Source organism: Papio anubis, chromosome 11 (genome assembly GCF_008728515.1).
Source record: "Papio anubis isolate 15944 chromosome 11, Panubis1.0, whole genome shotgun sequence".
NCBI lineage: Eukaryota > Metazoa > Chordata > Mammalia > Primates > Cercopithecidae > Papio > Papio anubis.
This window is the reverse complement of record NC_044986.1, coordinates 76,620,788-76,643,815: the sequence shown is the minus strand read 5'-3', so window position 1 is coordinate 76,643,815 and position 23,028 is coordinate 76,620,788. Positions and strand designations below refer to the sequence as shown.

The 23,028-nt window shown below is 40.9% G+C and overlaps 1 protein-coding gene across 2 annotated transcripts; it reads left to right on the top strand.

Annotated features, from left to right (window-relative positions):
• The first annotated feature begins 237 nt into the window (after positions 1 to 237).
• Positions 238 to 22,221, top strand: DYDC1 (DPY30 domain containing 1). Of its 2 annotated transcripts, none has more exons than XM_009214490.4 (7): positions 238 to 538; positions 4,174 to 4,343; positions 4,787 to 4,888; positions 15,923 to 16,015; positions 19,185 to 19,241; positions 19,765 to 19,869; positions 22,145 to 22,221. In XM_009214490.4, exons 2-7 carry the CDS (start codon positions 4,332 to 4,334, stop codon positions 22,172 to 22,174), a joined length of 399 nt encoding a protein of 132 aa, XP_009212754.1. In that variant the 5' UTR covers positions 238 to 538; positions 4,174 to 4,331; the 3' UTR covers positions 22,175 to 22,221. The 2 variants fall into 2 exon arrangements, with proteins under 2 accessions (XP_009212754.1, XP_009212755.1); XM_009214491.4 differs by lacking the exon at positions 238 to 538 and adding an exon at positions 603 to 714.
• Positions 22,222 to 23,028: the final 807 nt, after the last annotated feature.

The window sequence follows — 23,028 nt, the reverse complement described above, 5'->3', positions numbered from 1 at the left end:
CCCCCTCCATTCGGCCGCGGCCCCTCTACTCAGCGGTGCGCTACTGCTCCTGCACGCCCCCTCCTCCCTGCAGCGCGACCCCCCACGGCCCCCCCTTTCTGCTGCGCGTTCCCCCTCCACCGCCCACTGCGCGCCCTCTGCTCACCTACACGGGCTCCTGAGGCGCGCGCTCTCGTTGCCTGGCAACGGGACGCGGCTCCCGGGTGGCTAGCGGGCGCGTGTGTCCGGTGTGCGCACCGGGAAGTCCCGAACTGTTTTTGAGATTAGTTCCTCTAGCTTCGCTGGGTCCGGCGGGCAGAGGCGGTTCTGACCGTTGGGCCTTGGGCGTCGAAAAGGACTCACCTGAGGCGGAAGGAGGCCGCTTCGCGCCTGGGGCTCCCGAGAGCAGCCAGCTCTCTTTCTCCTGCTCGTCCTGAGCGGGGAGCGCTGCGTCTCTGTCTCCTGCGGGCTGCGGGAGACTCTTCCAGACTCCCGGGTGGGAAAACCACATCGAGCGCCCCGGGAGGTTGCCAGATGCAATACTGTACTGCATGCGCAGGTAACTGAATTTCAGATAAACGAGTTACTTTTCAGTACAAATATAGTATCATGCAAAGTTATTCGTTGTTTATCTGAAATTCAGAGTCACCTGGGCGAGCTGGGTTTTTAGTTGAGAAGTCTGGCACCCCTGCCCGGGTGCCCCTGCCCAGTCGGCTGACTGTCTCCCAGGTGTGGGTAAGGAACCTCCTTCCATCTCTGTGGCACCTTCTTCAGGCTGTAGGCAGCTGTTTCTGTGGGAAACGGCTTTCTTATGTTGAGCCAAGATGCCTATTGGTGTATATGAAAAATAACATTGGTTACCACAGGAGAGATGGGTATTATCCTCGTTTCACGGACAGGAATATGCTAAGGGAGTTGGCAGGCCTTGCCTGGGTCCCACTGATATGCCCAGAAATCCGAGACAGAGCCTCCCCTGACTTGGCCCCACTGGTAGGCCAGAAGTTTTCTCTTTGGGGATAATGGCCCCCTTCCTACCTTCCCACATTTTATCTTTCTGGAGCAGTAATAGGAGTCTGTTTCCTTTTTTTTTTTTTTTTACTTCAAATGACTTTGACATGTCTTTGTAGCGTTTTGGTCTTTCAGATACATCCTACTGAAGAAATACAGTGAAGATACTGTGTTCCAAAGTCATTTGTAATAATTCTTTTCTCTGTGTGGTTAAGACACCAATATAAACCTGATTTGGAATTAGGTTCATTAGTGCCAGTTTGTTTTCAGTTTTTAGAGTTTTTATGACTATGTTTATATATACACATATTCCTTTCCCCACTGCTGTTGCTAATGCAAAAGATGACGGACCATATACAATTTCAGCACCTTGTTTTCTTTATTTTGTGTCTTAGAGATCACTCTTTAGTTTCTTCATTCTCTTGTGCATCTGCATAATAATCCATTGTGTTGCTCTTATTAATCCCCAATTTGATGAACATTTAGATGGTGCTTCAGTGTGACTATTGTAAATAATGCTGCAAATACCTGTGTGCATATGCCATTTCATATTTTTGCAACTATATCTTTGAGATAGGATCCAAGAAGCAAGATTGATGAGTCAAAGGGTGAATGCATATGTGATTTTCTAGATGTTGTCAAATTCTCCTCCATAGGAGTTACACCATTTTGTCTTCCCACCACTGTCATATGGCATATGCGCATGGTTATGCATAAAATTTCAGAGACACTGAATTTTTCCATAGAATAAAAATTGGGGGTTATGGACGGACCCCCAGATGTCAGTGTCTCTGAACTTTTATGCAAAATGCTAGGTGCATTTGTCCAGGGACAGGTTTAGACACAGTGGCATTCTATCCCCTATAATTGCCATGCTCATTCCTATATCAGGGCCTTTCCTTATACCTAGAAGACTCTTCCTTCTCTTCTTTGTCATGTTAATTTTACTGTTTTTTTTTTTTTTTCCGGTAAATGTGAGCTTAGCTCAAATGTCACCCCCAGAGAAGTTTTTTTTTTTTTTTTTTAACTTTCCTGACTTGATCAGCTCCTCCTCTCCTCTGGTCTCATAGTACTTATTTTAACTTCAATTTCATATTTATTGATTTAAATATTTATCTTCCCTTCTCATCTGTAAGCTCTATGAAGGCAGAGACTGTTTTTGTTTTAGTCTGGACTGCTGTATCAAATTACCAACACTGGGTGGCTTAAAAACAGTACAAATTTATTTCTCATCATTCTGGAGGCTGGAAAGTCCAAAATCAAGGCATTGGCATTTCTGGTGTCTGGTGAGGACCCTCTGCCTGGTGTGCAGGTGGCTGTCTTCTAGTTTTATTCTCAGATGGCAGAGAGTGAGAGCTAGCTGTCCCGTCTCTTTTTATAAGGGCATTAATTCCATGCGTGAGGGCTCCACACTAATGATCTAATCACTTCCCAAAGGCTCCTAATACTATCACATTGGGAGTTAGGATTTCAACATATGGATTTTTGGGGACACAGACATTTAAGCCACAATAGTTTTGTATTCCCAGTACCTATCCTGGTGCCTGACCTATATAACAGGTATTTGTTTGTTTGTTTGAGATGAAGTTTCACTCTTGTTGCCCAGGCTGGAGTGCAATGGCACAATCTCAGCTCACTGCAACCTCTGCCTCCTGGGTTCAAGTGATTCTCCTGCCTCAGCCTTCCTAGTAGCTGGGATTACAGGCATGTGCCACCATACCTGGATAATTTTGTATTTTTAGTAGAGACAGCATTTCACCACTATGGCCAGGCTGGTCTTGAACTCCTGACCTCAGGTGATCCACCCACCTCAGCCTCCCAAAGTGCTAGGATTACAGGTGTGAGCCATTGCACCCAGCAAATATTCATTATACATTTGTTGAACAATTGATTACATTTCATCAGATTATCAGGAAAGTCTGGATTTCTTAAAATATTAAGGGTAATCTGAGGGTGATCAATTTTTCCAAAGCACCTGAAAGAGATTGGTTGCTGTGTTTTTCCTTTTCTGTTTTAAAAACAATCTGGTCTATGATTATTCCTGTTTATCTTCATAACTGGAAGGAGTAGGACATAACTGGGAGAGTGGAGAAATTCATTCCCTTGCCACCATGGAGAGACAACTGTGTCAGCCCTGTGATTAAAACACTCTTCAAGCAGCTAGAGGAGTTTGTCTTCTAGTGGGAAGACAGACACACACACACAGAGATAGTGTAATTCTCTATGATAGTGTGGTAAATGCTATGTAAGCTGCTTGGAGCAAGAGGAACTTCTTTGGGTTGCCTGGGAAAGCTCAGGGAATAAGAAATGATTCTCTACCTTGCAGGGGAGGAGATCTTTTGAGACAGAGAGAGGAGAGTGAGGGATCATCATGTATAAGAGTCATGGAGATGGAAATGTGCAAGGGGTGGTCATCGGAATGGCAGGATGTCCATGGAGTTAGAGCCCAGGGTGTGCTGGGGCCAAGAGAGATGTCTGGAGGTGAACCTGAAAAGAAAATTGGGGCCAGATTGTGAGGAGCTTCATATGTTATTATTTGGAGGCTAAGTTTTCATTCTTTGGCCTTGGAAATTTATGGATTTTTTTTTCTCAAAAGGTGGACTATTGTGATGCTTTGTAAAAATGGCTCTCATGGCTTAGGAGGGACATTTTAGTGTAGTCTTTAGGGTTAGGGTTTTGGAATCAGGAGGTGGGTACAAACTCTGTCTCCTTCATCTGCCAGCTGTGTTAGCCTGAATCAAGAGGTGGGTACAAACCCTGCCTCCTTCATCTGCCAGCTGTGTGATCCTGAACTATGCACTTACGCTCTCTGTGCCTGGGCTTGCTCATGTTCCCATTGGGATCATGATACCTATTTTTCAGGTATGTTGTGAGAATTAAATGAGACCCACATTACTTGGCATCAAGTAAACTTGAAATCAATAATGATAATATCTCTTTTCTGACTCTTGGACTTGAGGTCCTTCAGGATTTTTGAAACCACGTTAGTTGTAGTGACTTCTGTGGAGTCCTTTTGGAAACTATTAGAAGTTTCCTGGGGCCAGCTTGCTTGTGATACCCCCAACAGGACGTGTACATGGCTGAGGGCAGGGTGTATGTAAGGCTTTGTTCAACCCACTGCACTTTAGTCTTATAGTGACTTTATTGATGATATCCTGCAGTAATGCAAAAACACTTACTTTTTAGGAGTTTTTATTTAGGAGTTAGAAACGGAGTCAATATATCTTCAAAAGCACCTTGGGGCATGTTTAACTCAAGGTCTTGCAGAAGTGGCAAGAGTTCGCCCAGTGGATCCAATAGAATATTTAGCATTGTGGATTTACAAGTTTAAGGAAAATGTGACCATGGAACAACTGGTAAGTAGGAATCTCCTTCTAGAAAATTAGAAGAAAAAAAATTGGTCGAACTTGCCTGCTTTTTAAAAACTTTAATATTATTATTTTTCTGTTATAAAAATAATGTTTATTATACAAAAACTTGAACAACATGGAAAGTAGGAAGGAGAAAACAGTACCCAAAGAAGACTTCTATTTAGATTTTTAGGTAATTCCTTTCATGGGAAGTATTTTTTCTATAGATTTATAGATTTGTTTATGCATTTGTGATCATACACAATGTATAACTTTAATATTGTGCTCATTATTCAATATCTTCCCAAATTATTATATTGTTTCTAAAGGGATGGGCTATAATTTGCTTAACCCTTTCCCTAATTGTCTCTATAAATGCTTTCAAGATTGCTTTTACAAATTGCTTTCTCTCTAAGAAGTCATGTGCTGTTGTTTTTAAACAATGCTAGAGACAAAAGGAAATGGCCGAGCTGGAGCATGAAAGAGAATTAGCTCTGATGGAGCAGGAAATGATGGAGAGACTCAAAGCAGAGGAGCTCTTACTTCAGCAGGTGAGGCAAGTAGGATAGTTCAGAGGGGACTGGAATTAACGATGCCAACCTCAGCGTGGCACAGCCCAAATGTTGATAAACTTCTCATCTCCAGTTACTTAGATATGGCTTCCTAATATCTTCATCTTTATGGATGTGTGTGTCTTCTTTGCTGGAGAAGCAGCAGCCATGAGTTTTCCTGACTGCATTCTTGTATACATACATACACATTCCTTTCTACACTGCTGTTGCTGATACAAAAGATGCCATACCTCCAGGTAAGAGGAAAATGCAGAGAGTGTGCTGTCACAGAAGGCAGAGGGAACGAGTGTTTTGGTGAGATCTGAGTGGTCAACCATATCTATTGCTGAATGGAAAAGTGTTCATCAGAGGCCACCGTAATTTGGTGGGAATAGAATAGTGTGGATGGAGTGGTGGGGGTGGGTGGAGTTAGGCAGGGGAGATGGAAAATGTAGGCAGTGCTTTCAAGATTTTGAGAGCAAGGAGAGATGCTTTTGTGTTTAAGAGCACAGTAGTGGAGGAGTGAGTGGATGACATCAGGAAATAAAGTGGATGATTCGTAGGGTCAGCTTGCCATGGAGATGGGAGGAAATGGGCCCAGATCATAGGTTAGGCAGGCAGAAGGCACTTCTTTGCTTATAATCGACGGAAAGAGGAGAGAATGGTGTTGGTGGAAGCACCTTCTGTGTGCAACAGTTTCCGTCTTCTTTATGAAGTAGGCACCATGATCATCTGCTAAGAACAAGGGTGTAAGGTAGGAGGTATGGGCAGAGTGGTGAAGGTTAGAAATGGCAGCTTTGGAGGATGGAAGAGAAGAGTTGAGGGATATAATTTAGCATTACTTGGTAGCAGTTGGAGATCAATTGTGCCATTTGGTTTGGTTATGTGATTATGTGATTCTCTTCACTTGGGCCCAGATGTCTGCGTGAAGAAGTGGAGCAGGCGGACCTTTTAACTGAAGCAGGATTGGGGTAGCATGATTAGGGAGCTGAAGATATTGGTAAGGGAATTGTTGAAGGGATGAGTCATGGAGTACAAGCTGGAGAGAGGAAAGTTCCAGAGTGGCTTCTGGACTGATTTAATTTATAGAGAGCTTCTAAGCTAAATTTAAGCCACTTCTATAGTTCTACCAGATAATACTTAACTCCAGAGTCTTGACTCAAGTTTACATATTTAAAATGGGGAAAGAAGTCTATTATTTGGGTATGCAGATAAAAAGAAGAATATAGACCTGGCAAATAGCTTCTCTGACTGACTTCCTATCCCTGATATTGAGGTAGAAAACTGCAGGCCCCTTAGAAGGATAGGGCTGTTGAAAACTCTACTGCTTCTGAGTCTTCATTTTCAGTCATTGGCTTATTCTTGAGGGGAGGTTAAAAAATGTTGAATTGGGTGTCAAACTGTCATCCAAACAGGCCAGGTGCTTCCTGCAGCAGCCACGACTGTGGATTAGGAGCCATCTTTCCTCTTACAGCTTCTATAGCTGGTATCTGTCCCTTTCTATCAAAAATCAGAGAATTCCCAGTGGTTCTCCTTCCCCAAGGCAATTACATCATAAGTGGAAGATACTTAACTCTCTTTGGCTCACCTACTTTATCTTACTTGTGTATAATTTGGCAATGCTAGCAATAAAAAGTTTCTCTAGCCATATTATGTTGACCAGTATGAACTAATCCACTGTGTATTGAATCCTAAGTATTGTATTAGGGTGGAAGATAAAATAATATTATGCAGGAGATGTTATGGCCAGTTAATGGAGTGGATTGGTGTGCAGAAATAGATAGGAGAGATCAATCAACAGAGAAAGGCTTAAGAGAGAGTGTGGTTGAGATGAAGAAAAACAGAGAGGCCTCTGGATACCTTCTGAGTCATGTGAGCTGGAGGTTGGGAACTCTGGTTATTTCCTTGCTGGTTGCAAAAGCAGTTGTCCTCATAGTCAGTACTGCTGACTTGAAATTCCTTGACATTTTAGGCACTCTCCAGCAAGCCTAGTTTTTTGTGAACAGGGAAGTATTTTTATTGCCATTTTCTATGTAAGAACTTAATTTTGAAGTGGGAGCATTTTTGTTTTTTATTTGTTTTGAATGGCTTTGAGTGGTTTTGCTCATGTGTGAAGAAAGATTAGGTTTTGGAAGTTTCTTGAAAATGTCAAGAAACTGGTTATTTTGATCAATCTGATTGTTATTTAACAAGTACACTTTGCATTATTGCTGAGAGATTGGAGTTATTTAACTTCCTCTATCAGTGTCTGAAAGCTGATTGAAACTGTTTCTGCATTTCAGCTACCTACCCCATCACTTTTTTCTTAGTGGGGATAATATAGGAATACCAAGAATTACCTTTAAAAGCCTTTTGCAAATGAGATATTAATCACTTTATTATGTCTTTACTTGCAAAAAATTATTATTTTAGAATACATTGTCAGATAGTAGACATTTTTTTTTGTTTTTTAAGACGGAGTCTCGCTCTGTCGCCCAGGCTGGAGTGCAGTGGCCGGATCTCAGCTCACTGCAAGCTCCGCCTCCCGGATTCACGCCATTCTCCTGCCTCAGCCTCCCGAGTAGCTGGGACTACAGGCGCCTGCCACCTCGCCCGGCTAAGTTTTTGTATTTTTAGTAGAGACGGGGTTTCACTGTGTTAGCCAGAATGGTCTCGATCTCCTGACCTCGTGATCCGCCCGTCTCGGCCTCCCAAAGTGCTGGGATTACAGGCTTGAGCCACCGCGCCCGGCCCGATAGTAGACATTTTATGCTTTGCAGGCCAAGAGGCAAATTTGAGGATATTATGAAGGCATTACGGCATATTATGTAGGAATAGCAAGAGAGAAAATGAATTTTCGCAAATGTTTTATTGATGAATTCAAACAATCATTGAATATAAATTTTTTGTTAGACAGGTTTACTATTGAGAATTTAAAAAAATTTTTAAAAGATAACATCTCACTTGGTTGAAGTTCAGCGTTAGTGTGCTCTATCATCAAAATCTATTTAAAAATGTTTATCTGCTAATGCTGACCTGTAATGAGGTTTTATGTGTTTCATCCTTGAAAATGTCTTTTTACATACATAGTTACTGTCAACAATTGCTCTCAGTCTATGTGTGTATAATTTAAATTGAGCATGTTTATTCCTTAGAAGGTATTTCTAGAATTCTATTATATTTTTCTCTTGCTGTTTGCCTTTTAGCATGCATTACTTTGTAGAATAGCCACTTCCAACTGAAGGCTGATGGAAGTTTCTTAATTGCATAAATGGATTTTGAAATATGGAAATTTCCTTTGCACTTATATTGAGGCCTTACAAACACTCTGGAATTGTAGTTCGAGGTTGGAAAATACATCCACTGCCAATGTGTTTGGGAACGAAGATCTAATACCTTGTTCTAGTTTTAACAGCACTGGAAGTGTATAAAACAGCTTTATATTACTTGTGATTCAAACAACATGAGTTGTTGTTGAAGTGAGTTTACTGCAGTGTAAGTTTTACATATGAGTGATGTTTTGCAATGTAATTTTAGAATGAATTAAGAAACATTATCAAGTCTGCAGCCAAAGCTAATTTCCAAATCTATTGAATGTTTGATAACAGTGGTTGAGAGTATTTCTTCTCATTAAGAAAAATTTAAATCCTGTTTACCAATAACTTACTCGAAAAAGAAACCAAGAAAACAATCTTATTTATAATAGCTTCAAAAAGAATAATATACTTAGGAATAAATTTAACCAAGGAGGTGAAACATCTATACCTTGAAAACTGTAAAACACTAATGCAAAAAATTGAGGAAGACACAAATAAACGGAAAGATATCTTGTGTTCATATATCAGAAGAGTTAGTGTTGTTAAACTGTCTATACTCCCTAAAATAATCTGCAGATTCATCTCAATCCCTATCAAAATTCCAATGGCATTCTTCACAGAAATAGAAAAACCCAATTCTAAAATTTGTATGGAAGTACAAAAGACCCTGAATAGCCAAAGCAATCCTGAGAAAGAAAAACGAACTTGGAAGTATCAAATTACTTGATCCAGAATAATATTATAAAGCCATAGTAATTACAACGGTATGGTATTGGCATAAAAACAGACACACAGACCAGTGGAACAGAATAGAGAACCCCAGGAATAAGTCAAAGTATATACAGTCAACTAATTTTTGACAAGCCCCGCAATAAAACACAAAGGGAAAAGGATAGTCTCTTCAATAAATGGTGTTGGGACAACCGGATATCCACATGCAAAAGAATGAAACTGGATCCTTGTCTTCTACCATACACAAAAATCAGTTCAAAATAGATTAAAGACCTGAATGGAAGATCTGAAACTGTAAAACTCCCAGAAGAAAACATACTGTGGAAAAAGCTCCTTGACATTGGTCTTGGCAATGATTTTTTGGATATGACACCAAAAACACAGGCAATAAAAGCAAACCTAAACAAATGGGACTAGGTCGAACTAAAATGCTCTTGCACAGCAAACAATCAGCAAAACAAAAAGGCAGCCTATGGATTGGGAGAAAATTTTGTGAACCATATATCTGATAAGGAGTTAATCTCCAAAATATATAAGGAATGCAAATTCAATAGCAAAAAAAAAAAAAAAGTAACCCAATTAAAAAATGGGCAAAGGACCTAAATAGACATTTCTCCAAAGAAGATATAAAAATGGCCAACAGATATATTACTAAAAGTGACAGGTAATGTTCAACACCACTAGTCATCAGGGAAGTGCAAATCAAATCAAAACCACTATGAGATACCACCTCAACCCTATTAGGATGGCTGCTTTCTTTTTTTTTTTTTTTTGGAGACGAAGTCTTGCTCTTTCACCCAGGCTGGAGTGAAGTGGCATGATCTCAGCTCACTCCAAACCCTACTCCCTGGGTTCAAGCGATTCCCCTGCCTCAGCCTCCTGAGTAGCTGGGATTACAGGCACCCGCCACCACACCAGGTTAATTTTTTTTTTTGTATTTTTAGTAGAGACGGGGTTTCGCCATGTTGGCCAGGATGGTCTTGAACTCCTGACCGCAGGTGATCCACTCACCTCGGCCTCCCAGAGTGTTCGGATTTCAGGCATGAGCCACCGTGCCCGGCCTAGGATGACTGTTATCAGAAAGGGAAGAGACATGGCCGGGTACAGTGGCTCACGCCTGTAATCCGAGCACTTTGGGAGGTTGAGGCGGGTGGATCACAAGGTTAGGAGATCGAGACCATCCTTGCTAACATGGTGAAACCCCATCTCTACTAAAAATACAAAAAATTAGCCAGGCGTGGTGGCAGGCGCCTGTAGTCCCAGCTACTTAGGAGGCTGAGACAGAAGAATGGTGTGAACCCGGGAGGTGGAGCTTGCAGTGAGCCGAGATTTGTGCCACTGCACTCCAGCCTGGGTGAGTGCAAAAAAAAAAAAAAGGGAAGAGACACATATTGGTGAGGGTGTGGAGAAAAGTGAACTGTTATACACTGTTGATGGGAATACAAATTGGTGCAGCCATTATGCAAAATGGTATGGGTGTATTTCAAAAAACTAAAAGCTACCATATGACCCTGTAATTCCTCTTCTCAGTATATATTCAAAGGAAACGAAACCAGCACCTCATAGAGATTACCTGCACTCCCATGTCCATCACAGCATTATTTACAATAGCCAAGATTTGTAAACAACCTAAATGTCTGTCAGTGCATGACTGGGTAAAGAAATTGTGAGCTGGGCACAAAGGCTCACACCTGTAATCCCAGTACTTTAGGAGGCCGAGGCCTGAGGATCACTTGAGGTCAGGAGTTCGAGACCAGCCTGGACAACATAGGGAGACCTCATCTCTAGAAAAAATGTAAAAATTATCCAGGCATGATGATGATGGCATGCACCTGTGGTCCCAGCTCCTCAGGAAGCTGAGGTGGGAGGATTGCTTGAGCCCCAGAGGTTGAGGCGATACTCCCACCTGGGTGACAGAGCAAGACCCTGTCTCGAAAAAACATAAGATGTATTTCTCATGTATATCTTGTATATATATCTCACATATATGTATCACATATATGTATACATAAAGGAATATTATTCAGCTTTAAGAAAAAAGTAGATCCTGCCATTTGTGATGACATGGATGAAACTGAAGGACGTGATGTTAAGTGAAATAAACCAGACATCAAAAGAAAAATACCACATGCTTCTATGTGGAAATCTTAAAAAAAAAAAAATTTGAATACATAAAAACAGAGACTAGAACAGTGGTTACCAAGAGGTGGAGTGGGGGTAGGCCTGGAAGAAGAATGAGGAGATGTAGGTCAAAAGGTACAAAATTGCAATTATGCAGTATGAATAAATGTAGAGATCTAAAGTACATCATGAGGATGATAACCAATAAGATTGTATTGTGTACTGGAAATTTTTTTTTGAGACAGAGTCTCAGCCTGTCGCCCAGGCTGGAGTGCAGTGGCCGGATTCAGCTCACTGCAAGCTCTGCCTCCGGTTTACGCCTATATCTCTCCTGCCCTGCCCTCGAGTAGCTGGGACTACGGGCCACCGCTAGTTTTTGTACTTTTAGTAGAGAGACGGGTTTCACCATGTTAGCCAGGATGGTCTCGATCTCCTGACCTCGTGATCCGCCCGTCTCGGCCTCCCAGAGTGCTGGGATTACAGGCTTGAGCCACCGCGCCCAGCCTGGAAATTTTTTAAGAGTAGATTTTAGGTGCTCTTACCATACAAAAGTAACTGTCTAAGATGATGGATATTGAAATTGCTTACCTGTGGTAAGTATTCACTATGTATATCTATATCAAAACATTATATGCACCTTCAATTTACACAATAAAAAGTTAAATCTTGGCCCTGAGCTCAAAAATTCATAATATAACTGTTAAGCCATGGAATTGCTGTGTGGTAGGACATCAGGATATGTTCAGCTTCTGTTTCTGACAAAAATTCATGGAACTGATGGTCCAGTTTACAAGAGTGAATGAAGGTCACTGTTGACACCGCTGGCTCAATAACACATCATAGATTCAGATACTTTCACAGAGTAGCTGCTGTTGAGTAATATGCTGACCACTTACTATCTTTAAACACTCTATTTTCTCATGAGCTCTGTAAATTTGTTCAGCTCAGCCTTTTTCTATTCCACACGTATTTTTATCACTGTCAGCTGTAACACATCTTAGCAGATTTCACTGCAGGTTGTATTGAATTGGTGTTTCTGAACGACTTTGAAAATACTCTTGCCTGTAATTGTTCCATGAAGACTGTATTAGTCCATTTTCAAGCAGCTGATAAAGACATACCCAATACTGGGAAGAAAAAGAGGTTTAATTGGACTTAACAGTTCTATATTGCTGGGGAGGTCTCAGAATCATGGTGGGAGGCGAAAAGCACTTTTTACATGGTGGCAGCAAGAGAAAATGAGGAAGAAGCAAAAGTGGAAACCCCTGATAAACCCATCAGATCTCATGAGACTTATTCACTATCACAAGAATAGCACAGGGAAGACCAGCTCCCATGATTCCTTCTGGGTCCCTCCCACAACACTTGGGAATTCTGGGAGATAAAATTCAAGTTGAGATTTGAATGGGGACACAGCCAAACCATATCAAAGACTATTCATAGAGGTTTGGTTTTTCAGGCACTTCAAACTCAGTATTGATCCTTTCCATGAACAACTGAGCAGTGTCAGGAACATCTGTCTACTTATCAGGAGCCAAGGAAAGGCACTCAGAATCATGTGCCTTATTTTTAGTTGACTATTGATGTTGCTCCCAGTGTCAACTCTGAGCAGCTATTCTCACCAAAAGGCTAAAATCTTAGACAAGTTTGTTTTTTCCTGGACACGTTTTTCTGGCCACTGAAATAAAACATGTTTTAATTCACTCACCATTGGTAAATATGTTTCCTTGCTTGCATAACAAATGAGCTACTTGGAACCCTACTTTTGTTGCAGACTTATTTTCATTTATAAGTGTTGTAAAGAAATTCTGCTGTGGAATGGGAGAAAATTTTTGCAATCTACTCCATCCACAAAATAAATATCCAGAACCTACAAAGAACTCAAAACAAATTTACAAGAAAAAAACAAACAAACCCCATCAAAAAGTGGCAAAGGATATGAAGAGACATTTCTCAAAAGAAGACATTCTCATACAGCCACCGTATTACGAAAAATGCTCATCATCACTGGCCATCAGAGAAATGCAAATCAAAACCACAATGAGATACCATCTCACACCCAGTTAGAATGGCACCACAGCCAAAACAACAGGTGCTGGAGAGGATGTGGAGAAATAGGAACACTTTTACACTGTTGGTGGATTGAAACGAAGCCCAACCATTATGGAAAACAGTATGGCGATTCTCAAGGATCTAGAACTAGATGTACCCATATGACCCAGCCATCCCATTACTGTATATACCCAAAGATTATAAATCATGCTGCTATAAAGACACATGCACACGATGTTTATTGCAGCACTATTCACAATAGCAAAGACTTGGAACGTCCCAAATGTCCAACAGTGACAGACTGATTAAGAAATGTGGCACATATACACCATGGAATACTATGCAGCCATAAAAGGGATGAGTTTGTGTCCTTTGTAGGGACATGGATGCAGCTGGAACCATCATTCTTAGCAAACTATCACAAGAACAGAAAACAAACACCGCATGTTCTCACTCATAGGTGGGAACCGGAACAATGAGATCACTTGACTCAAAGGGGAACATCACACACCGGGGCCTATCATGGGAGGGGAGGGGAGGGATTGCATTGGGAGGTATACCTGATGTAAATGATTCCAGTTGATGGTGCTGACGAGTTGATGGTTGCAGTGCACACCAACATGGCACAAGTATACATATATGTAACAAACCTGCACATTATGCACATGTACCCAGGAACTCAAAGTATACACATGAATAAAAAAAGAAATTCTGCTGTGATAATTCTGTTTTTGTTTTTTTTTTAAGACAGAGTCTCGTTCTGTCACTCAAGCTGGAATGCAGTGGCGTGATCTCAGCTCACTGCAACCTCTGCCTCCTGGGTTCAAGTGATTCTCTTGCTTCAGCCTCCCAAGTGGCTGAGACTACAGACACCTGCCTGGCTAATTTTTTTTTGATTTTTTTTTTGCACTGAGTCTCTGTCACCCAGGCTGAGTGCAGTGGCCGGATCTCAGCTCACTGCAAGCCCGGCCCCTCGGTTTACCATTCTCCTGCCTCAGCCTCCGAGAAGTTGGGACTACAGGCGCCACCTCACCGCTAAGTTTTGTATTTTTAGTAGAGACGGGTTTCACTGTGTTAGCTAGAATGGTCTCGGGATCTCTCCTGACCTCGATCCCAGCCTGCCTCGCCTCCCAAAGTGCTGGGATTACAGGCTTGAGCCACCGTGGCCCGCCTTTTTTGATATTTTTAGTAGAGATGGGGTTTCACCATGTTGGCCAGGCTGATCTCGAACTCCTGACCTCAGGCCTCCCATGTGCTGGGATTACAGGTGTGAGCCACCATGCCCAGCCAATTCTGTTTTAAATTTTCTAATTTTTCTGACCTTTGTGCTCAGTGAGCTGGGACTATTGTGATGAGTGCTTAGTCTGGTAATGTTGATATTTATTATATTCTTTTAGCACAGTGGCACTATATAGCGGGAAACATATTTTGCCATTTAATTTGATGACAAAATAATACACACTCCAGTGTGCCTTAAAAGTGCGACATTCAAAGTTCACTTGTTTTCTTTTTTTATCTCAAAATTTTGTTTAGAGATGGGGGTCTCACTATGCTGCCCAGGCTGGTCTTGAACTCCTGGCTTCAAGTAATCCTCCTGCCTCACTCCTGAGTAGCTGGGATTACAGGATGAGACACCCATCCCTGGCTTTCTTGTTTTGACATAATGGATATAATTTTTTAAAATGTCACAGTATAGTGATACCATGGTACTCCAAACACTGCTGTTACAATAATGTTACTGTGGTTTGTAGGGTGCTGGGCAGCCAGGCAGTGGTGAGTGTACCACATGTGGTCTCTGTTACAACGACTACACTCTGCTGTGGCAGCACAAAAGCGCTCATAGACAATACATAAACAAATGGGCATGGCTGTGTTTCAATAAAGCTTTAGTTAAGGATGCTGAAATTTAAATTTCATAATCGCTTTCTAGAAGTCATGAATATTATTTCTTTTAAATTTTTCAGTTTAAAAATGTAAAAGCCATTCTTTGTAAGCTGTAAAAAATAGGAGTTGGATTGGCTTTGGCCCACAGGCTTTATTGCTGAACCCTATCCTAGTGTGACTGATATGCTGAGTTGGGAGCAAATATATTGTTGGTTAGTCATGATTTCAGATTATATTCTTTTTTCTTCTTTTCTTTTGTTTCTTTCCTTCCTTCCTTCTTTCTTTTCTTTTCTTTTCTTTTCTTTTTCTTTTCCTTTCTGAGGGAGTCTTACTCTGTTGCCTAGGCTGGAATGCAATGGCACAATCTTGGCTCACTGCAACCTCCACCTCCCAGGTTCAAGCTGCATTCTCCCCGCCCAGCCTCCCGAGTAGCTGAGATTACAGGCATCTGCCACCCTGTAATCTTTTTTTACAGCTAATTTTTGTGTTTTTAGTAGAGACAGGGTTTCACCATGTTGGCCAGGCTCTTCTCAAATTCCTGACCTCAAATGATCTGCCCACCTTGGCCTCCCAAAGTGCTGGGATTATAGGCATGAGCCATCAGATGATATTCTGAAGAGTTTCTCACTCACTCTTCTACAACCAATGTGTGGCTATTTGAAGACCCATCTATGCTTAAAGAAATTTATCTGGAAAGTTATTGCAATCTCATTTGTTACTTTAAGAAGAAAAGAGAAAATGATTTTGTACAAATTGTGCTTTCTATAATTTGCAATTAAGGAAGATTAAAATCTTTTTTAAAAATTTTATGCTTCAGGAAACTTTTGTAGAAACTAAAGTATTAGTTGGATGTGACCATTTATTGTAAGTTTCTGAAAGGAAGGTGGGTGTAAACTTAATTATCTTGCAATTAATCTAACTGTAATATGACATATTTCTGAATATTCAGCAACAGCTGGCATTGCAGCTGGAGTTGGAAATGCAAGAAAAAGAGAGGCAGAGAATAGAAGAACTACAGAGAGCTCAAGAACAATTAGACAAGGTAATTTGAAGTTTTATAAATGTCAGTTTTATTTAAAACTCTCTAGAATCTTCAAACTGTTTATTTCAGCTGTTGGCAGAAGGACCATGGGATTCGTAGTCTGAAGACATGCCACATATTAGCTGTGTAAGCTAAACAAGTCTCATGACCTTTTTCAGTCTCAGTTTACCTGTTTCAAAACTAGAGCTAGTAGTATAATACTATTAGCAATGTCTCACTGGATTCTTATACAAGTGTTTGTGAAAGTTCTCTGTGAGTAGTAGGGTTCTCTAATAGTGATACCCTCAACATTTCAGTCAAGAGCTAGCTGTTCCTAGTTATATTAGCTGATGTTGAATATTGAGGGTATTCCGATCTCAGAGGCAGTAGTCTATGTCTTTATGTTAGTGTATTAACAGCAAGAATTTACATTTTAAAATATGTTCATACATGGACTTGCATGCCTTTCATTTTTTTTTTTTTTTTTTGAGACAGAGTCTCACTCTGTCACCCAGGCTGGAGTGCAGTGGCGTGATCTCGGCTCACTGCAACCTCTATGTCCTGGGTTCAAGCAATTCTCGTGCCTCAGCCTCCTGAGTAGCTGGGATTACAGGCATGCACAACCATGCCTGGGTAATTTTTTGTATTTTTAGTAGAGACAGGGTTTCACCATATTCTCCAAGCTGATCTCGAACTCCTGAGCTCAGGCAATCTGCCCACCTTGTCCTCCCAAATTGCTAGGATTACAGATGTGGGCCACCGCACCCGGCCTAAAGTAACTTATTTCAAGAAAGCCCATCTTCATTGGTTGTGTCTGTATCATGTCAGGTCTCGAGTTTGACCCATATTTCCTGGATCCAAAAGCTATGAGTCATATAGACCAATATTCTAGATGACTGAATTTATAGCTACTATCTTTTAATCAAATGTCGCTCCCCCTTTTTATTCCATAATTAAAACTGAAAAAAGAAGCAGGTTTTATAGACAATGTTCATTATGTTTATTGATGCTTAGATGAGAGAATCATTTATTAAAGCAATATTTCAAAAGTATGAATGGTGAATTAAATCAAAAAGTGAGATTTTTTTAAAAGGATAAAAGCCCTATACATAGTTTAAAAAAATACAGATGCTGATGCTGTCTTAGTCTGAGCGTAGTGCGAGCACAGGGATATGCCTGTATGCACACATACACAAGCATCCCCTTTGTCTTTAAGATTCACAAAAGGGCCGGACACCGTGGCTTACGCCTGTAATCCCAGCACTTTGGGAGGCCAAGGTGGGCAGATCACGAGGTCAGGAGATCAAGACTATCCTGGCTAACATGGTGAAACCCCATCTCTACTAAAAATACAAAAAAATTAGCCGGGCGTGGTGGTGGCCACCTGTAATTCCAGCTACTCGGGAGGCTGAGGCAGGAGAATGGCGTGAACCCAGGAGGCAGGAGGCGGAGCTTGCAGTGAGCTGAGATCTCGCTACTGTACTCCAGCCTGGGCAACAGAGCGAGACTCCGTCTCAAAAAAAAAACAGATTCACAAAGACATGATGTTTAAGGTGATGGATATCTCAAATATCCTGATTTGATCATTACATATTGTATGCTTGTATCAAAATATCGCATGTACATTGTAAATATGTACAGCTATTATATGTCAGTAAAAATTAAAAATTAAATAATTTTTGAAAGAGATTCACGGATCTAAACTGAAAGAGAAAATACAGGAACATATCAAGAAGGCAGTGATCAAAATAAAGGAATTTAAAATACTTTTAAATCAAAGTGATCTGATAGCTACATTAAAGTGCTTAAAAGTCTATAGGAAGGATTGGTCTCTATTTTGTGGCTCCAGAGAGCCACACTCATGTTATTTTACTATCTCTAGGCATCAGCAGCTTGTGTGATCAGAGCCACAATAACTTTAGTAATTCCTATTTCTATAGGCTTATCATCCCTCACCATAGCATAGGTACTCCCTGGCAAAGTACCACTCCCTTGCACATTGCTAAGAAATGAGTCCACTCCTGTCCTTTCCCCTGGCTTTCTTATGGCTGCAGACTCGCAGTGTAAACTATCATGTGCAAAGGAAAATTTGCTGGAAGGATTCTGGGTTGAAGGAAGGGTTTAATAAACTGTGAAGGACTTGGTATCACTGGGCCTTTCAGACTTTGGGAGCAAGAGAATCAGATGCTACCAGGGCTCTCCCCTCTGCTGTTCCCCTGGTTGTTAGTTTCACTCTTTCACTATGGGCTGCTTTGCTACACATGGGTGGGGAACATGAGCCTTAATGGCTTCTGAGTCTTAGAATGTTGTGGCTTCTACCATCTAAGAGGAATGGATGCCTTGTTTTAATTTCAGTTAAGAAAAGAATCTCGGAGAAGGATTCTGACTGACTTAGTTTGTGTCAAATATCCATCTCTGTGGTGGGGGAACATGGTCCTATAAGAATATGGATGTTCCCAATATAGCCTTGTGGATGCTGGATAAGAAGTTACCAGGAAAATGGAGTGGTCTTGGGAAAACAGTGCTGTTTATGTTCCTATCATTAGGGTAACCATATGTATGATCAAGAAATCACTGGTGTTCTAGCAGCCAAAATCAATCAGCTCAGGGTCAGTTAGGCCACCGTGCTGCTTTAGAATGAAAAGGTAGATGGCATAGCAAGGTTTGGCTGGCTAGAAGAATATTTTCACATTCAGAAAGAGGTCTCCCATATTGGCAGTACATTCCTACTGCAGTGCTCAGAGTATTAAAGAGGGCATCGCTCAGGTCCCTCTGCATTGGGCCAGATTAGTTCCTGTAGAAGTGTTTACTTCTTTCTCATGATGTGCAAAACTCTACTTAAGTGTAGTTTCTCTTTAAAATCTCTTGTTCTAAGGTTCTATTATAATTTTTATTTTGTCAGTTTTTATATTGGCAGACAATTTGGCTTCAGTTTAAATGTTTCAGTCCATTTCACTTTTTAAAAAGTTTCATTAATTATATATAAAACATGGTTGCCTTCTATTAGTATAGAGTATAAGACTGTGATCTGCAGTTTTGTAATGTGTAATCAGATCATTCTCTTTCAGAGTGACAGCATTTTTGCTTTAAATTGATCATAGCATTGTGTAAAAATAAAAATGCCAAAAATGAAATATGAAATCAAAATGAAGTATATTCAAAGTATTTTCTTAATTTTTATATATTATAGGAGATGAGAATGAATATGGAAAATCTAGTTAGGAGTGAAGATACTCTATATTCAGAGGTGAGAAGAAAAAGTCATTCTATGTTATGTGAAATGAATTGAGTATCCTATAATTTAAGCTTAATTTTGATGCATAAGTAGCTAAATTTTTAGCAAGTATATTATAAAAACTGATAGTCCATATATATTTTCTGGTAATAACAAGTCACAAATAATGTGCTTTGAAGAAAAATCTCACAGTAGGTAAAAATTGGACATTCAGTTTGTGTTTGGATTTTAAAAAACTAGGCTCTCTTGAGATATTGAAGCTATTTACCACATAATTACTTACAATTATTTTAAATTTCTGCAGGTATTTAAAAAAAAGTTTTAGCATTTATTGCCGGAATTCTAGCTTTATATTCTAGGATACTCAATTCATTACCAGAATTCTCTTGTCATTAACAGAAATTGGTTAATTCCACTAATTAATAATGTTGAATTTTGATGTTATAAATCAGAAAATTTTTAATCAAAATTGAAAGAAAAGTAATGTATTAATTTTGAAATAATTTAAAAGTAAACATCAATTTTTTGATTGTAGGAAGCAACACTAGACTCAGGCAAAACACTAGCTGAAATCAGCGATCGTTATGGAGCACCTAACTTGAGCAGAGTGGAAGAACTTGATGAACCAATGTTTTCTGATGTCAGTATCAGCGTGTTTTTTAAAAAGCTCTTTTTTGTTTTTGTTTTTGATTTTTTCACTTAGGTAAAGCCTAGGGAAAATGAGGCTAGGGCAGGATTGGTTGGCAAACGGGCCTTTTGCTTCAGAGATAATCAGTTCCCTGGTTGCCGATTATATTCCTAATTGGCATTCTGCCCTTTTGTGAAGTGTGTCACTGGCTTATCTATATCTCTGTATCTGTGACCTCAAAACCTCTTCAAAATATGTTTTAAAATCATTTTGTGAAATACACGATCTTTAAATTTGGTGTAGGGGGCACGATTTTGGTCCTCAGTAACAAACCCTGGAACCAAATGAATGCCTTAATGAGAGTGCATGCTTCTCCAGTATGTAAGTACATTTGTTTATTTAACAAACATACCACATCTTCCATATGCCAGGCACTATGCCTGATGGTGTGGTGAATAAGGCAGATGGCTTTGATCTTGTGGAGTTTATTGTCAGGGAAGAAACAGACAATCAGATGAGCATTTAATAGTCATGGTTAGCGGGACCACGTAATTTATTGTCCAAACCAGTATGCTTTTGAGAATGAGAGCCGGCTCAGCAGATGTAAGCCAGGACTGTCCTGGAAGAAGGGTACATTTTGGTCACTTTAATTCATGTACACTAACAAGGAGGGACAGCCAGCATAGTTGAGGAACCTCAGTCAGGGAAGGAAGCTAATGATTTGCTACTCACTGGTGGCATGGGAGGCCGAGGGTAGTGCTCCAGGCAGACAGCACGGAAGGTGTGAAGACCCAGATAGGAGAGAGTGTAGAGGGAGTGAGGCAGGGAGGGGTGAGAGCTGAGGCCAGGAGAAAGTAGGGGCCAGACCATGAAAGCACTTGTCATTTCTGTTCAGAGGCTTAGATTTTATCCCAAAGGCAGTGGAGGCTCATATGATGAGAACTGCATTTTGCAAAGACCATCTGGCAACAGTGTGGGGAAGAAAATGGAGAAGTAGGTGTCAGGAGACGGCTTAGGAGGTAGTAATCTAGGGGACAAGATGTTGATGGCCTGAAGTAAATGTTATTTTCAAGAGCTGTTCAGAAAGTGGAGCTGCACAGACTCAGTGTTAATTGTTTAAAGTTTTATTAAATATCAGCTATGATTTGGCACTATGCAAGGAGCTAGAAAATGCCAATGAACAAAATGGATTGGGCTTCTGCCCTTGGGGGACATGGGTCAATGGGGAAGGTTCTTTGAGGGACAGAGTAGGGAGAGACTTGACCGGGGCTGGACAAGTCTTCCTGACGAGGTGAAGTTCAAGGAATTAGCCTGAGATGAGCCCAGAGGATAGAGACAGCAAGATGCTTTCAAGGGACTGAAGTCATCCAGTATTAATGGCTAAGGTACGTGGAGCTAGGAAAATGGTATGATTTTAAGCTGGAGAGGTGGATAAAGGCAGAGCACACTGGGTCGTGTATGTTGCCTTAGGGATTTTGGACTTAGGTGCGGTAGGAGTTACTGAAAGGACTTAAAGATTCAATCTGTGTTTTATAAGGTGGAGAGAGGATTGGTGTGGAACAGGAGTGGAAAAAGGGAGACCGCTTAGGAAGTTATTGCACTGATCCAGATGTAAGATGACTAGGGTTAGACAGCAGAGATGGAGGGAACTGAGTGGATTTAAGACAGGCTCACAGGATCAGTGCGGGGCAGGGTCAGGATGAAGCCTAAATGTCTTCCTTGGGCTACTGAGTTAAGAGTGTTACCATTTGATGAGTTGATGAACATAAGAAGAGGAAGCAGGTTTTTAAAAACTGATGGCTTCAGTTGCAGAGATGTTGACTCTCAGGTGGCTGTGAGATATGCAGGTGAAAATAGCCAAGAACAGTTGACGTTAGGAAGGAGCCCAGGCCAGAGATATAAATTCAGCAGTCATGGGCATATGTGCTGAATGAAGCAAGGGGAGTGAGTAAGGTACCTAGGAGAGTGTGCAGTGTGTGAAGGCCTGGGGGCTCAGGGAGTAACCATTAGCAATTCCAACACTGAAGGGATGGCCACAGGAAGAGGAGCCTACGAGAAGGATGAGAACACATAGTAAGAGAAGTAGAAGAAAGGATGGAACAATAACTACTTTGAGAACATAATTTATGGTTATATTCAATTTGCATATCATTTGAAATCCTCTGAAACTCCCAAAAATTTCATTCATGTAGTCACATAGAAGTTACCTAAGCTTTATTTCTTTGGCTTGTGCCTTTTCACAGTTCTAATTGTATTAAGGCATATTTACTTTTTGTTTTGCTTTTAGGTTGCATTAAACATTGATCAAGATCTGTAGGACCAACCCAAGAGCAATAAATGTTTTTGTTTGTTTCAAATTTCAAATCATGAGTTTCCCAATTTGTATTTTTTTGCCTTCAAACTTGAACTCTACTTTTTTTTTTCCTCTAAGGACAGCTTATGAATGGGCTTCAAGAGTAGCCTCAAAGTATTATTTTGGATCCTTCAGTTCAACTGGTTATTTATACATTTCCATTGGGAAAATAGGACAGTTTGCTGAAGCAACCAAAAGAGGCAAATGGGAGGTGAGCTGAACTAATATGTGTGTCTATGCAAGAGCAAGACTGCCTGAGAGGCAAGCTGCTGGCCAGGAGCGGTGGCTCACACCTGTAATCCCTCCCAGCACTTTGGGAGGCCGAGGCAGGTGGATCATTTGAGGTCAGGAGTTTGAGACCAGCCTAGCCAACATGGTGAAACCCCATCTCTACTAAAAATACGAAAGAAAATTAGCCGGGCGTGGTGGTGGGCATCTGTAATCCCAGCTACTTAGGAGGCTGAGGCAGGAGAAGGTTGCATGAGCTGAGATCATACAACTGCACTGCAGCCTGGGCAACAGAGTGAGACTCTGTCTCAAAAAAAAAAAAAAAAAAAGAAAAGAAAGTTGCTGGTCTGTGAGAAGTGAGTGAGGCTGCCATTGTGCAGGGCTCAGGAGGGTGTGCAACATACTCTAAATGTGGTATCTCCTCCTGGGTGTGAACTGCAGAACTCTCCCCAGTTTGCTGGGAGCTGATGCTTCATAGAACCACTTAAGCCACACTTACATGATGGTGTTGGGATTGGGGGAGGAGTGTTTCATCACTGTCCTGGTGGGGGAGTTTCCTCCAGCTTAGCTTGTTCCTCCACAGCCAAGAA